At 38.4% G+C, this 16022-nt stretch overlaps 1 protein-coding gene across 1 annotated transcript in view; it reads left to right on the forward strand.

Moving 5' to 3' along the window:
- ZNF385D (zinc finger protein 385D) overlaps positions 1-16022 on the forward strand; it is a gene marked incomplete at its 5' end in the record, with an annotated part of 281502 nt that overhangs the window by 59459 nt on the left and 206021 nt on the right. The window contains one exon of the mRNA XM_079795585.1: positions 6850-6992. Coding sequence (XP_079651711.1) covers positions 6850-6992 — 143 coding nt within the window. The remainder of the gene's footprint in view (positions 1-6849; positions 6993-16022) is intronic.

The following is a 16022-nucleotide window of genomic DNA, read 5'->3' on the forward strand; positions in this document are numbered from 1 at the left end:
TAACAACAACAAGGAAACTTGTGACCAAGTCACACAAAATTCAAATTTTATCTCAAAATAAGTTTCTGGTTTTATCAATCAGTAGGGAACAATATTTTCAACAAAGATAGGAACTGAATGGGAGTTTGGATCAATAAGGTTTAAAGAAACATGGTAAAGATATAGTTTTCCTAGTCAAGGAATGAAAAAATGACAACACACTGCCCATTGTAATTCCCAACCAACAATCTTGAGTATTTGAGAGGCAGCCACACAAAGGAATACTACAAACACACATTTGCTTTTCTGATTTGTCAAGTACATGTTAAAGAATGTAAAGTCAAGGGCTTTTGAGACATGTTTGATATGATATGCGTGTCTTTCTGGATTCTTTCTCAAATATAAGACAGTGCCAGCATGTTCCCATGGTAGATAAATATTGGTGATAAATACTGAATATTCTTTTGTCATCTCTTGTACAAGGAATGTGTCTCTTCTTTCTTTGAACCCTATTAAAAACTTCTCACAAGATTTATGATTTTAACACATTACTTTCTGGATGCAAGAAAGCTCTCTCGCCTAATATGACAAAACTGACTTCGTAGAGCAGTGGTTCTCAACCTTTCTAATGCCACGACCCTTTAATACAGTTCCTCATGTTGTGGTGACCCCCAACCATAAAATTATTTTCGTTGCTACTTCACAACTGTAATTTTGGTACTGTTATGAATCGTAATGTAAATATCTGTGTTTTCCGATGGTCTTAGGCGACCCACAGGTTGAGAACTGCTGCTGTAGAGCCTAAGACCACTGGAAAACACAGATATTTACATTACGATTCATAACAGTAGCAAAATTACAGTTGTGAAGTAGCAACAAAAATAATTTTATGGTTGGGCCTCACCACAACATGAGGAACTGTATTAAAGGGTCACGGCGTTAGAAAGGTTGAGAACCACTGTCATAGAGTGTCCTTTTTGTTGTTATACTGTTTATTTGTTCTTGTTGTTTTAATTTAAAAGCTATTTTCCTCAGTGCATTGAAAATTGTTAAGTTCGCTCGGTTCCCAGTGAATGCCATTTGGTACCTATATATTTTACTTCCTAGAGCCTTGGTTTTGAGTTTGTAAATTGGGTATTTAAATAGATACCTGGCAGAGTTATCGTACATTTAAATGAATGAAAGGGATATCAGTCCTAGTGCATGCAGGTTAATGAATAGATTCATAAAATTTAGCTGTTGTCTGTACAATCACTCCTACCCAGCCTGCTGACCAATTTTACTAACTATAGCACTGTATGGCCAGTGCTTTGTGCTAAATCAAGTTTTGCTTTCATGCCCTGAATCCATCATTATTTCTTTTCCCTTTTTGTAGCATCAGATCTAAATTTCTTACTTCCACTATCACATAGACCCTGGAACTGCTAGTGTGCCTCTCCCTCCCACAATGGACATGGCAAATTCTAACAAATAGTTGGGAGTGGATGTAAGCAGTTTTACTGTGTATGAAATTAGTTGCTTTGCAAGTAACTACTTAGGACTTGTTGGTATATAAATGCTTTCAATGTTTTTGTCAGGTGTGAATATTCTATGTTGTTCTGTAACTTAATAATAGCTCACTCTCTCATATATATATATATATATATATATATATATATATATATATATATATATATATAAAAATTAAACTAGAGGATTCATACACTGGTGGGGTCCCTTGGCCTGGCCTGCACCCTCTCGCAATCCAGGACCCCTCGAGCGATGTTGGACTGCCGGTTTCTGCCCAATCCACGCAGGCCAGGCCAAGGGACCCCACAGGTGCACAAATCTGTACACCAGGCCTCTAGTATGCTATAAGATCTTTGGTTAATCTCTTCCCGCCCTCCCCTCTCTCCCCTTCACTCTGAGATTCATCAGTCTGTTCCATGTTTCCATGCCTGTGCGTTGAGCATCTGCCCCCAGTGGTCAGTGCCTGTCATAGCTACTGGTCAAACGGTTGAACGGTCAAATGGTCGCTTAGGCTTTTATATATATAGATTGATGGTGAAAAGAAGAAGATACTATAGAAATTATCTCTCCCATCAGGAAGTCAGGGATTTCTGCTGCTTTCTGTAAATGTGGATTACACACACACACACACACACACACACACACACACACACAGATATGAGTCACAGTTCTGAAGCACACACTGGCATGAATACTTAACAGCGGCACCTCTGATTATTTTGAACTTTGGTTTTGTCATTTTTGAAAATGAAAGATTAAGTAGCAGGGTAAGCTCTCAGACAGAAAGTCTGTGGCTGCGTGACTGTTTGATGAACTCCACAGAACCACGTGCAGAAATTCAAGGTTAAAAGTGTTGTACTATGGAAAGAACATTATTCCACTCTCAAGGAGTACTGTATTTCAAAATAGTGATTTGCAAAGTAGCTTCTTCTTGTAAAGAGTCTCCTTCTGCAGGATTCAAAACAAAGTGAAGAATTTGAAGTTTCTATAAAAATTATCTTAATGATCTGCTTTCCAAGAGCCCAGATGTGAGTGCGGACGAACCTACACACCTCCTTTGGAATTTATTAGGTTCATTAAAAATATATGCCTAAGTTAGTGAGAACCAATTGGCTAGACACTGTGCTAGGCACTTTATATATATTATCTCTTATTCCATAAGCTTTAGCTGACAACCACTGATTTAGAAATCCTACTTATATGTATAAATTGATAAATGTTTCTAAGTTTACAATTTAATGTATCAAAAATCCAAACTTCTAAAGTCAATGTGTCTTACTTCCTCATTCTCTATGAACTATTTTAATAAATAGGTTACTCTAGTATATTTAAAAATTTGTACTTTTATGTATACTCAGCTACTTTGTAATATTTAATGTTAGTTCTATAATTTAATTCTAAGTTCTAAAGATAAACTTATGGTATCTATCTTCATTATTTAATACCTCATTCAGTACCTCATAACCACTCTGTACTCAGTGAATGTTTTTAATTTGTTGACTTGAATGACATATAAGAAATTTGTTACAAAGAAATATTAATTGCTCTGAAATCAGAATAATTTGTTAAAATTTAACTTGTTAAAACTGCATAAGTCAAAACTGCATAGGTATGCAATATGTAGTATTAAATATAGGCAGAATTTCATATATAAAGGGGGTGCATTTATATCTTTTTCAGCACCCCCCCATGGAGTCTTCAAAATGCTTTGCTCAAATTAAGAATATCAATATTCCAGAAGTGCAACATTCTAATGTATGAAGCAACACTGTTTGTAAATAGTAACCACAAAACAATTCTTTAACCTGTGGAAATGTCTATAAATTTTGTATGTATTTTGACATTTACTACTTTTAAGATAATTCTATAAAAAGGAAAATAGTAATAAGCATGTACTCATGTCTTAAATGCAATATTTTTATTAAGAAATGAAGGAATGGGACAGCTATTTCCTCAAGGAACATATTTTAATCTGCTTTACAGACGAAACATGTTATACTTGCTGGTTTTGATTCTGCACTATTTGCACATAATATTCTTACTGCTGAGCATGTACAGATTGGTACAAGTAAACTATTTCAGGACTTACCTAAATTGCAAAGGCAGAAATGTTAGTCACAGGTAATATTTAAGAGGTAGCCTCAATTCTGTGCTTCAATATCAGCACTGTAGTTTTCAAGTGATTCAACGTTTCCCTTAGACCCATAAATTGTTCTGCCCCGCTGTCACTGGTCATGTTCTTCGGGAAATGGTCTTGGGCTTTATTGGGAGTGCTCTTGGGAACACTATCAGGAGTGAGGGATGTAGGACTGAGCAGAGGGAGAAGTTGAGCTGAGATGCAATCTCAACAGAGACCCCTGTCTCTTCTATATGCTATGAGGAGCATTAAAGCTGAAATACAGTTTCAGAGTTGCTCAGCCTTGAGGCAAGAGGAGAAACCAATAAACCCACGCATTAATAAGTCATTGCATGGGGCTACCAAACCCTCCACTTGGCAGGCAGTTTGACCTTGGATGAGGCAGCTCCTCTTGGCCTAGGGCAATTTGTGAAGAGTATCTCAGGTGTGAGTCCTGGCTCCCAGCACTCCCAGCAGCAGGAGAATGAGTCCTCAGCCCTGAGGGGGTCTGTGGGAAACACACTACACTTGTATTTGCAGAGCAAGAGGCCAAAGAATATGTAGTCACATGTCTTCTGCTTTCCAATGATCTTTTAGGTCTCTCTCTTCAAATAGGTGGGAAGAGATGAACTCATAGTTTTTGTAGCTCCCCAAAGTTGGATGACTGTTCTTTGATTCCCCCCGCCCCACCGCACCCCAGGAAGAAAACACCAGTTGTAATATTGAGAAAGTGTGTGTGTGTGTGTGTGTGTGTGTGTAAATGAAATATATATATCTTGGAGGAAGAGAGAAAGTGGGACTCCACTTAGCAATCATATCAACATACATTTATTATTTGGGCTAAGCATTGTGCTGGATGAAAAAGTAAACTTGAGTTTTCTCTTAATCTCTTTGAACCAGAGAGCACTTTGTAAATGAAATAATTACAGAATATGTTCCTGCTGAATTGCATTCTTGTTTCTGTGGAAGCAACATAAATAGCTAAAGAGTTTTCTCTTCATGATACTATGTTAGCCTGAGATTTTAGGATCACATAAGATAATAAATACTTTTGCACAGCATTAGACCTGACTCAAATAAAAATTATTTTAAATGATTTATTAAAGCTCACCATTATTTGTGGACATGTTAAACCATACCACTGATTTCAACCAAAACTTATTTTTACTTGGAAGTTTTCTAAAGAGGCACCAGTCAAAATTTTATTTTGGTTCTTTTTAAAAAATATATATTTTTATTGTTTCAGAGAGGAAAGGAGAAGGAGATAGAAACATCAATGATGAGAAAGAATCATTGATCGGCTGCCTCCTGCACCCCTCACACTGGGGATTGAGCCCACAACCCAGGCATGTGCACTGATCCGGAATTGAACCGGTTCATAGGTCGGTGCTCAACCACTGAGCAACACCAGCCAGGCTATTTTGATTCTTGAACTTTTCATCAAAAGAGAAATTTTGAGCAACACTCAACTCATGACAGGTCTGTCACCAAAGTTTTATGGATGCCCTCTCTAAGAAAGTCTATACACCCACACTTAATGTACTACCAGGTGGACAATAAAAGAAGTTTATGATGTGGTCTGATAAATGTAGACTTGTCATATTTTGCTTTTTTCTCTGTTTGCTTTAATATCTGTCCTCTGTTTTCTGACTTGTACTACGTTTTATTTTAATTGGTTTGCTGATTCAAACGTGCTATTGTTGTCCTTGCTGTTGCTGAGAAACATTTCAAAAGGGAAGTTAAAGGAGTGAGGGAAATACTGTTTTTGTTAATTTGGTTCCTGCTGATTTTATACCTGGAAGCAGGAGAGCTGAGGATGTTTCGGTATGGTTAATTAAATCTTGTGCTGCTGGCTTCTGTTATGGGTATTAAGTCATCCCCCTTGTTAGCAGAGCCTCTGGTCCAGTAGGGTTGGATTCACCATTGGGGGATCATTTTTAAAATGTTCATCTCGAGTTCAGGTAACTGATGGGGACCGGGTGATGGTTGTGTGCGTGCAGCTGGCAGAGTTGATTGTGAGATTTGTCAAGGTGAATCGTAAGGAGTCTCACTCTACTCTGTTTTACAAACAAGATGACAGACAGGGGAGGAAGTGGCACGGGCATGAACCTCTCCTCTCTTTTCTGTCTCAGAATTCTCTGCTGTGGGAAAGGAAAAGAAATCCCACTGCATTTTGTTTCCCTAATGCCTCTTGGATTCTCACCAGCAGGTTTTTACAGTCTGCTGCTTGCCTCTCAGATTAGAAGAACGCTGGCATATTTTAAGTTTCCTAGGATTCAGCAGCCTTTAATTAACAGAAAATTGATGTTTTGGAATGTTACCAAAATATGGAGATGGAACGCTGAGGTGGGCTTCATCCTTCCAGCCTTTGAGTGCAGTGGAGTTATATAACGGTGCGGGGGGAGGGAGAGGGCTTGTGCAAAAGTGTGTGCTCTGTTGCAAACAGCTGGTTGCCTGCCTACTGTACGCAAAGAGGGTGTTTTGTTGGCATAATATTCCACTGCCTGCTCATTGGTGAACTTGTAAAGTCCACCTACTCATGACTGGGAAGAAAGCAGGTAGTCATTGACTTCTTAAACCTATGGGATTGCTGGATAGCTCAGGGATTGCTCTACTGGTAGCTGGATCCACTGCTTTTCATCTCCCAGTTGCCTCCCGGGCAGCGAGGTACCGCTGCCTGTACTTGCGGTTAAGTTTCTTTTCCGTGCCAGGTTCATGTCGCCTTGCTGCCAGAGTTTTGGATGTGATGGAAAAGAGCAGTTTTGTAAAATAACCACTGAGACTGGATACCTATTCTGAGCACAAGTTAGTTTGCAAAGAGGGATGGTGGAGCCATGGAGGGGTTTTCCTTTCGAATCCAGGGATTTGGGTGGCAGATTGGTCCTGATCCAATCCAAAGCTCTAGGCAGGAAAAGAAGGATAGATGGGGACATCTGACATGTTTGAAATGTCAACCGTTACTTACATAAGCAGATAGTTCTAATCCAAGGAGGAAAAAAAAAGCAGCTCAACCAGCTTTCTCTGCCTAATGGCCGATCTGCTCATTGGCCAGTTCCCAACTGAGGTCCGTACACTTTGTGTCTTGGTTTTTCCAATGACCCACAAAGCTGGCCTTTTGGTCTCAAAAGAGACCTATGTGTGTTTGTGTTTTTTGTTGTTGTTTTTTTTTGTGTGTGTGTGTAGTTTTTGTTTGTTTTGAATGTGCTGGACGTCCCTGATTGCTCCCTTTGCTCTCCTCTCTGCAGGTGGTACATGCCAGAGCCCTGCTCTCCCAGCCCTGGTCCGTCCACCAGCCCCACCTTTGCAACCGTCGCTGGATATTAAACCCTTCCTTCCTTTTCCTCTTGACACTGCAGCAGCAGTCAACCTCTTCCCCAATTTCAATGCGGTAAGTCCCACTGTCCAGTTTGCATATGCCAGAGTGGTAGGTACCGGAAAACCTTAAAGGCCAGGGGTGAGTCGGTCACTACCTCTGTTTTGCTCTGTTTTTGTATTCCATGAATGTCTGAAAGCCATGGGGTGAGTTGCCTGCCAGGTTATGTAAGGTCCCTGAAGCCAGACGCCTTCAAGGAAAAATGAAAAGAGATTCAATGGATTGGGTTCATCATGGGTTCATGTCTTCCTGTTAGTGTCTTTTTGGGTAACACTAATAATTTCATTATTTTGTTGGAATATATCTAAATCAAAATTGAATGAATTTGTTGGAGAACATTAGAATTCAAGTAGATGTCTAAAAATCTAAACATGTTTCTCCTGTATGGACTCTCTATTTTAATTTTTTAATCTGTTACTCCTTACCCAATTTAATGAAGAGGACCCTGACATATTCCATGTATAGAGCACTGTTTGCCTCCTTAATTTAAAACAACTCAGGGTTCTGGTAGCAAGGGTTTTCTTTTTCTATTTTTCCTGCTCAGCCACAGTTGTTGAAGTTGTCTTTCTTAAATTACCGTGTTTTGGGAAAGCTTTGTCAACAGCCTTCTCAACACAAGTTCAATTACTTCTGCCTCTATTTTTGCTCTAAAGGATGTCTTTTTAAGTTGGCAGATTCCTCATTCTCATCATCATCGTTCTTTTGTGTGAGCAATGACCATATTCTTAGGATGGAAATAGAAATGAGAGTTGAAAAGGTTAGAATCCAGTAAGTGACTTTTTTCCTAGCAGCATCTGATTCAGCTTTCAGCAGTTGTTATAATGCAGGTCTGAGCGTATCAATGACAGGACATGTCAACACAAGCAAAGCAGAGGATTAAGATGGGAGGTCACTGAATGCCCAGTGATCTGAATAATACACATTTCTTGTTGCAATTTTTTTGCATCCATGATGCACTTTTAAAAATCTACCCCAAATTAGATCATTCTCCTTCAGCAGACAGTACTGGGTCCAATATGTTTTAATAGAAGTTCATCATGGGTACTTCGGACACGCCAGTGAAATGGTACCCTTATGGGCTAGTCCTTACTTAAAGGCAAGGGAGAATCACAATGATTGCTTTGCTTTTTGGGGGGTGAGGAATTTTCCCATGGGAATCTTATTTTGAAATTGATGGAGCTTAAATAGAGTGGCATGAAGAAATCACATTTCCAAACTAAGGGTTTCTAATCTTAGGTGTTGAAAGTAGAGGACAAATTACATCCAATTCTCTGATTCTTAAATGACCACACTGAAGTCTCCTGGGTTGCCCTGTTCTGAGCATCTTGTCTGCTCTTCTGTTAAGTGGCTTCCCAGCAGTCTCCCTTCCCAGACCCCCCAGGAAGATCCATCAAGGTGCTTTGCCTGGCCTCTGAGACCTCTTGGCATCCTGTCACTCAGGTCCCGTGTCGGCTTTGGAGCAGTTGAAGTAAAATTTCTGGAAGGCTGTAAAATATTGAGTTTTAAACTTTAGATTTGCCGTTTGAGAAACATTGAAAGCAAAATGATTAATTTGACTGGATATTATTTGTCATAAAACAAAGATGAGTGATATGCTAAGTTATATGACAATGAGCAAATCTCTTTATTTTCTTTGCCACTGTGACCTTCTTCCTCTTTGAAATAAAGGGGGATGTGAGGAACTCTCCTTTTGGGGGTTATACCATTCAAATATTTGAGCTTTTGTGGGCAAAGGCAGCATTTTGTGGTGATCAAGCTGGATTTTGTAGCTTGACTGACTGGGTTCAAATCCCAGAGCTGCTGCTTACCATCATTATGACTTTGGGTAAGTCACATAACTCCCATGAATCTCAATACCTTCATCTGCAAAGTGGGGGCCGATATTTAACCTACCTTATAGGTATGTGATAATGCTTATGTGGGTTAAGTCTTTTCACCAGGGCTCAGCATATAACAAACACTATTGAGTGATAGGTACCATAGCCTTTAAACCCTTCTCATTTTGAATGTGGAAGTTCATTGACTAACTGATTGCAAAGGTGTAACTTGATTCCTTTTTTTCCCCCTTCTATGACGGATTTTGACTTGTGTTAGCATTTGTTCCATTTAAATCAAGAGACTCTCTGTTGCTACACCTATTGATCATTTCCTTCCAGTGCTAGTCAGGGTGCATCCAGCCATGGGTTAAGCCACTTCTTGCTTCCAGCTGGGGGGAATGGTTGCAAATCCATAATTAGGTGGCTTCAGACTCAGTATTAGGGCATAGAGCATGTTTCTAAGTAGCACCCTTAGGTCTTGTGTGAATTTGAATCTACAAATTCAGGGTGTATGCAACAATTTTTTTTTTAATTTCTGTGAGTTGATTTTATTTCCATCAGACTGGAGAGGAATGCAATTTAATTCTGTTTCGGGGTGTGCAGATTCAAGTAGCTATAGATTATTCATATAGCTTTTGGTAGGAGACTTCCTCTGGTCATCATCCACCTAGGCATTCATGTGATAGTCAATACAGGGCTAGTCCCCAGCTTTCACTTTTGGGCACAAAACTTTGTGAGACTTTCAGTGGTCTCTCCTGCCTCGATCAGCCATACTGCTTAACTCCTTTGCCAAGAAAATGATGACACACTCTGCCACCCAACACCCTTCCCCCATCTGACCTTTGTGAAACAATGTCTTTGACAATCAGAGACTGTCTGTCTATTCTGTTCCTCCTCTGAGGATGTAAGTATGGAATCATCTGTGCATTTGTGGTACGGTGAATCAGGATAGTGAAGGACATTTAAAAATATATGTACATGTAAAATAAAATACGCAAAACCATAAGTGAGTATCTCTGATTATCATCCATCCACAAGTATATAAGCCATTGGGTTTGGATGTGAGTCAGAAAGAACAACGAAACATCTGTAAAAACAAGCACAGTTCAGGGGAAAGAAAAACAGATGTGGGATCTGAGCTCGGATGTGGATATAAAAAGAGGACATTTGCTAAAACCATTAGGACCCCTTAGTCTCCCTAAAGTCAACTTTTAAGGAATAGCAACAGAAGTGTTCTCTTGACCCAGGGATTTTGTATCGGTGGATGTTCCAGTAGCTTTCAGACAAGAGACAGTTTTTCTTGAATTCTTTACGTACCCCTACCCTGGTCCTAAATTTCTTAAGTCATGGGAGTGTCAGTGCTTAGGACTGATCCCAGTGGTCCCTTCTGAGTCTGCATTTCTTGAAAGGAATCAATCCTATAAGTAAATAGACAATGTTTAGGAAACAAATGTTAAGAAATGGTGTGAACTTACTCCATTCAGTAACTTCTATTTTCTAAGCACCTACTATGTGGGAGGAATAGTGATAACAAAAATTATGTTATGACCTCTGCCACAAAATAATTCCATTTAGAAAGGAAAAGTTGGACAAATAAATATAAATTTGGAAATATGGGTGCTTTTATAGAGAAATATGTCTATAGGATAGGATGGCAGCTTAGGGCAGTAGTGGAAGGCTGTGTGGTTGGAAGGTACAGCTTTTGGAATATGTTCTTGGGGATGGTTGCAGGGCTGTGTTTCCTGTTGGCACAAAGATTAAATGAATAAACTGCCCTAATGCACCTGCATGTGTCTAATACCCAGTAAATATTGAGTCCTCCCTTCCAGGAGAGGCACAAGGATGAGTAAGGAGATTGCACACAGAGTTAGAAAGGAGGACAAATCTAGGAGAATGGCTATTGTGCTTTCAGTTAGCTTTGGCTAAGATTCTGTAGCATGAAAAATGTAAATTAGCAGTCCTAGCCGGTTTTGCTCAGTGGATATAGTGTCGGCCTGCACACTGAAGGGTCCCAGGTACGATTCTGGTCAAGGGCACATGCCTGGGTTGCAGGCTCGATCCCCAGTGTGGGGCATGCAAGAGGCCGCCGATCAATGATTCTCTCTCATCACTGATATTTCTATCTCTCTCTCCCTCTCCCTTCCTCTCTGAAATCAATAAAAATATACTTAAAAATAAATAAATAAATAACTGAACTTTAAAAAATGGTAAATTAGCATAGAATTCTGACTCTGTGCTGCTTCTCTACATAATAAGATTTCATTATGGGAGAGAGAGAGAGCAAAGAGGGAGGGAGGGAAAGAGGAAAGGGAAAAGAGAAAGACTGAGAGAGAAGAGATCATCAAATCCTAGAATGTGACTCTACTCTAGTTCTTTGTATTTCTCAAAAACACAAATTTTAAGTATGGTGTTAGTTTGAGTGCAAAAATTTTATCAGCTGCGGGGGCAGGAAAGTAAAGTTTATGTGAGCAATGCTAGTGCTTCTCGTACTCTGGGGTGCGTATGAATCACCAGGGAAATTATGTTGCAGTGCAGATTCCGATTAGGTAGTTCATAGGTGGAGCCTGAAATTTTGAGCATATGTGGGTGGAAGAAGAGGAAGCCAGGAGAATGATTCAATACATTGGACTCCATCAAAAGTATCTGTTATAAGGCTAGCACTTAGAAATATAATAGAGGATATGAGGAAGAGAGGTCATTAATCTCTTACTTCACCATTCACTCATTGGGCATTTATTAATCACCGACTACATGCCTGACACTATAGTAGATGATGGAAATACAAAGTGAACAAGGAGAAAGAGAAGGAGGAAGAAGAGAAGAAGAAAGAGGAGAAGTAGGACAATGGGAAGGAGCAGGGGGAAGAGGTGGTGGCGGGGAGCAATGATTCTTGTATCTATGGAATTGACATAGTTGATTATTCACTCCTTAAAACACTCTGCTGTCTGCCACTAGTAAAACATTTAGATGTCCAAACACTACATTAAATAATAAATGATTCAAGCAAGAACTCTGTCTATATCATTTTCTTCATTTATTAGAAAACAGGATGCAGTAGGAAAATCATTCCATAAATAACTCTGCAATTAAATGTTTAAATAAAATCTTATAACTTAAGTGCTACCTGAGTTTAAGAGAAGGATAAGTATCTTGGAGGCGATCAAAGGAATCTGTATGGTAAAGATTAAGATTTGATTTGGGAGCTGATATCATATTTATTTGTTAAGGTAACCACAGTAGAGAGCCTGAAATGTCTCAAAGACTCAACATACATTTATTGAATGAATGAGGGGAGGATAGTTAGATCCATGGATAGATAAATAGATAGCCACATAAATAGATAGATAGGAAAAATGCATGACATCATTAATAGAAGAGAAATAGCCATAATAGTTATATCATAACAAACATAATTGATGGAAATATCTTAATAAAAATTCTAAATAATCACTGCTTTTTTACATTAGATTATTTACATCAAACCAAAATTATTAATTTAAGCTATTAGTAGAAAACATAAGCAAGCATAGCATCAAGTCATCCCCTTAATTTGTATCCATAATTTTATGTTGGCTCATGTGTATAGCTTCTCTGGTCATATTAAAAAACAGCGATGTAAAAGTCCTAGTGGTTGCCTATAGAATGTACTCTAAAATCCATTCTTTATAATATTCTTCAGCAGCTATTTCATGTGAATCCAGAAGGTCTGTCACCATAAAATATTGGTGAGGCACTTTAGGACTCTAAAATGACATTTTTAAATATGCTTAATCTATAGAGATTATTCTACAACTGTAGCTTAAATATATATTTACAATAGTATAGATAAATGACAAAAATACAGAACCCCAAATAGAATATTTTAAATTTATGATTTTTTTATCCTTCAACATGTATTCTTCAGGATCTCCATTTTCTCTATATTTAAAATGGAAATACCACCATATTTATAATCACACTTTGTCTCCCTTTCTTTCAAAAATTGTTTTTAGCCCAGCTGGTGTGGCTTGAGTGGTTGAGTGTCAACCCATGAACCTAGAGGTTACCAGTTTGAACTCTGGTTAGGGCACATGCCCTGGTTGTGGCTTGATCCCCACTATGGGGCATGCAGGATGCAACTGATGGATGTTTCTCTCTCATCGATGTTACTATCTCTCTCCCTCTCTCTCCCTCTCTCTCTAAAATCAATTAAAAAGATGTTCTTGACATTGGTCTCCTCTGTGGCTCTGGATTTTGATACCTGCTCCAGGTATGGACATTCCTCTCAACCTCAGCCAACGATAGTTATAGAAACAGTGGTTTAAGCATTTGTTTGGTTCAAACAGATATTAATTAATTAAATTCAGTCTATATTTCGCTCACTGCTCTCAGTTTTTACAACTGCTGCTGCCACTAAAATAGGTAGGCAGCCAGGTTGAAATTATGGACGGAAAAATACCAACTGCTAGAGGGTGTGGATATTTTTCAGGTGAAAAATGCTGCAGTAAATTTGGCATTGATCGCTAAGTTCTGTGTCCTTTGAAGACAGATGTCACAGATTGCTAGCTCGTTCTGTGCACTGAGTGTATCATATTTGTAGAGCAAAAGCTTCTTCAGAAACATCTGTTTGTGAACTCTTCTCTCATTCTATGTTTTCATATTGAAACAAATATATCAGTGCTTTGGCCCCCAAACACAAAATGACTTCAATATAGAATATCAGGGCTTGAAAATGTAAAGCTAAACAAATGCACAATTACATGAATATTTTTCTGTTTTAATACTTGTTTACCCTAAACAGGTAGTACATTTTCCTATGATTCAAATGTAAAGAGAACAAATAATTTTCCCTTACTGCTCTTCCCCTGCCACTCAGTTCTCCTCTTTTAAGTGACAATCAAAGTGGTAAATTGCTTTTGTATCTGTCCTTCCAGACATGTTTTGATATATAAATTTCTTCTCACTAAAGAGTAAGGCATCCTGCACATTATATATTTATTTTCCTTTATCAGTCAATCTCATCATAATGCCTTGAGGCTTTGCTCTTCAGAAGAATACATTTGACCTGTTTCCTAGTCTGACTTGCTTACTAGCTGTGATTCTAGGCAAATAAGGGGCCTTGAATAAGAGAACAGCTAAATTCATAGCTTGTTTTGTGATCCAGCAGTTTTTCTTTCTTTTTTTTTTTTTTTTTTTGAAGATCCCTGCTCACACTTAGATGTAAACATATTAGAAACAGAAGGAGCTTTTTAGGCTTAAATTGTGTCTACTCCCACACACTTATTTTACTGATAAGCCTAGAACGATTGAGAGATTTCCAGGTTCATGGCTAGTACATTCAAAACTAAGAGAAAAATTATTCCTGACTTCTATTTCTCATGAGAATGCTAATCACTGAACCATAATGTTAGGGTTCAATTGTGTCTCTCCAAAATAAATAACCCACAGTGCCTTAGAATGTGGCCTTATTTATCAATAGGGTCATTGAAGATGTAACTATTTAAGATGAGATCATTGAGTGAGTCCTAACCGCTATGAATGGTAGACTTCTATAAAGGGGAAATAGCCACATGAGACACACATAGAGGGGAGGTGATGTGGGGAGACACAGGAAGAACATCATCTATAAGCCAAGGAGAGAGGTCTGGAATACATCCTTCCTCATAGCCTTCAAAAAGACCCTATCCTGCTGACACTTTGATTTTGGACTTCCAGCCTCCAGAACTCAGAGAAAATAAATTTCTGTTGTTTAAGCCACCCAGTTTGTAGCACTATGTTATGGCTGCCTTAACAAGGCAGGATTCTTAGAGCCATCTGATCTACCTACCTACATTTGCCAGACTCTACAATGTTTTTGACAACTTGCAACCCAGCTTTCTACTTATCTTCAGTGATGGTAAATAAGCCAACTCTGGGGGAAGAAAGACCTTACACCTTACGTTGCCTACACTATAAGGAAGTTCCTTATTTGGAGTCACTTCAGGCTCCCTGAAATCATAATAAACAAAGAAAGAAGACAATATACAACATACTGCTTTTTTAATTAAAAATATTGATCACAAATTATGAGATAAGGGTTATTTATTAAGGAAGGCACTTTTACACTCACTATTTTTAAAATCTAATTTTGTAAGAGCCTTGCATCTTGTAGGTATTACCTGAATTGCATGGATATGGAAACCTTCCTTAAGGTGAGACATAAAATAATTTGTCCCAAATCACAAAAATAGTGAATCACTGAATCATGGCTAGATTTTGAATCAGTGATCCAGGTCCAATGCAATTTCATCCAAACACAGGTAGCTAATCTCCTGCCTGTAAACAGTTGTAATTTCTTTAACCAGCTGTTATAGCCTTGGCACACTGTACTAGCTAATTAGTTAAATAATTTCTTAGAAGACCTAATTCCAAGAAAATAAGCTCTTTCTTGAATAATATTCTAGCTGCAATTGCACAGTTATGAAAAAGAACATCTAGAGCATCTGTAGATTGTGTAACTTTCAGAAATTTTCATATTATTATCGGCAATCATTATGAAGGAGAATAAATAATTTTAAGTGGTAGTAAATGAAAAAGTCCATTCCTATCACAGTAATAGTTAAGCCTGTTTAAGACTCAAGGTACATTTTGCACACATGAGATTATAAACACACACACACACACACACACACACACACACACACACACACCACTAAACTTAGAATCTTAGATTCTAAAAGGTTTGAGTTCTATGTTTAATACCTTATCTATGGCAAAATCATGAGTCCACATTTCCTTATTTGTGAAACTAAGAATAGTCATATTGACCACATAAGAATGCCTAAAGGTGCTTAAAGATTGAAAGTACTACAGCAACAGTAGGTATTAAGGAGGTCTATTGAATCAGTGTGTCTGGGATCAGTACCCAAATGAGCCTGTTTTCGCAACCTTCCCAAGGTGATATCTTTGCCTCTTAAATGTTGAAACTCACTGCATTCCCCCTGTGGCCAATAGTGGTGGGAAAAATCTATTTTCACAGCTAAGTACAGATGAAAGAATAACCTTCTCAGACTATTTTTTGGAGGAAAGTTGTCTTTTCCACACTCCCCCCTCAATACAAATGCAAAGAACGATGTTAATGCTATTTCTCATTACTCTTCGTCAAAGGAATGAGAACTTTTTGCCAGAGAGACTATTTTGTTTCATGGCTCAGTGCTTCTCAAAGTGTGGTTCATAAAGCTGTACTCATCCAAGAACCGGTTACAGAGCT

This window comes from Cnephaeus nilssonii (genome assembly GCF_951640355.1).
Source record: "Cnephaeus nilssonii genome assembly, chromosome: 17".
In the NCBI taxonomy this organism is placed as follows: Eukaryota; Metazoa; Chordata; class Mammalia; order Chiroptera; family Vespertilionidae; genus Cnephaeus; species Cnephaeus nilssonii.